Genomic DNA, 974 nt, shown 5'->3' with positions numbered 1-974 from the left:
ATAATATTTAAATGTATAATAATAAATACAACTTGAAAAATTGATAACTAAGTGTTGAAAAAATGAGTCGCATACATCATAAAATAAGTGTCCATATGATTTGATACAAGAAAATCATTTTTCTTTCAATATAATAGATACACCTAGACTACAAATTGCATACATCATAAAATAAAAAATAAGTGTTCATATGATTTGATATAAGAAAATAATTTTTCTTTCAATATAATAAATACACCTAGACTACAAACTTGCTATGTGCAAAATAAGTCACGCAAAAAAAAATGAAGAAAAATAATATTTATATTATTTTTAAAACTTTATCATGTTATATAAAATATTTTAATTTATTACAAAAATAAAAAAATACAAAAGAAATATACAATTTTTTATGATATAAAAAGACAAATACTTTATTATTTACACAAGATAAACCACAGGCCGAGCATGATTTTCGGTTAATTACTTACCTAATAATAAGGACAAAACAAATAGAAAAATGAAATCTTAGTTTAAATAATATATTACATGATTGAACAAGCATTTGGGTTTTCATCACTAAACATTTGGATGTAGCCGTCGTCAACGGTGGTTTCCGTTATGTTGGCGGTGTCAGCAACCTTTCTAACCATATTAGGGGGTGCCTTCTTATCATAGGCAGCAGAGACATAAGGATGAGCCACCATTGTGTACGGAACATATGGCCACAACTCAACCTTCTTCTTTGTTGACTGAGCAGCCTTCAAAACTTTCTTTGGCTCAACGTATCCGGTCACCGTTGCCTTCTGCTGCTTTAAATCTATGTCGACAGACTTAGCTCCTTCAAAAATTAATTGTTACTAAATATATGAGAGTCATATATTTTGTTGAAGTTAAAAAATAATTTCAAACATAAAAATTTAAAATTTAATTTTTATTAATTAAAAATTTAATATAAAATAAATAAATAAAATCTTATATAAAACTTTTACACA

At 26.1% G+C, this 974-nt stretch overlaps 1 protein-coding gene across 1 annotated transcript in view; it reads right to left on the bottom strand.

Moving 5' to 3' along the window:
* The window catches only part of LOC107606118 (heavy metal-associated isoprenylated plant protein 24), a 1,247-nt gene continuing 667 nt past the window's right edge, over positions 395-974 (bottom strand). The window contains exon 2 of the mRNA XM_016308103.2: positions 395-820. Coding sequence (XP_016163589.1) covers positions 525-820 — 296 coding nt within the window. The 3' untranslated portion in view covers positions 395-524. The remainder of the gene's footprint in view (positions 821-974) is intronic.

The sequence above is a fragment of the Arachis ipaensis genome, chromosome B07 (genome assembly GCF_000816755.2).
Source record: "Arachis ipaensis cultivar K30076 chromosome B07, Araip1.1, whole genome shotgun sequence".
Lineage (NCBI taxonomy): Eukaryota > Viridiplantae > Streptophyta > Magnoliopsida > Fabales > Fabaceae > Arachis > Arachis ipaensis.
The sequence above is the reverse complement of the archived record's forward strand: the minus strand, read 5'-3'. Positions and strand labels throughout refer to the sequence as shown.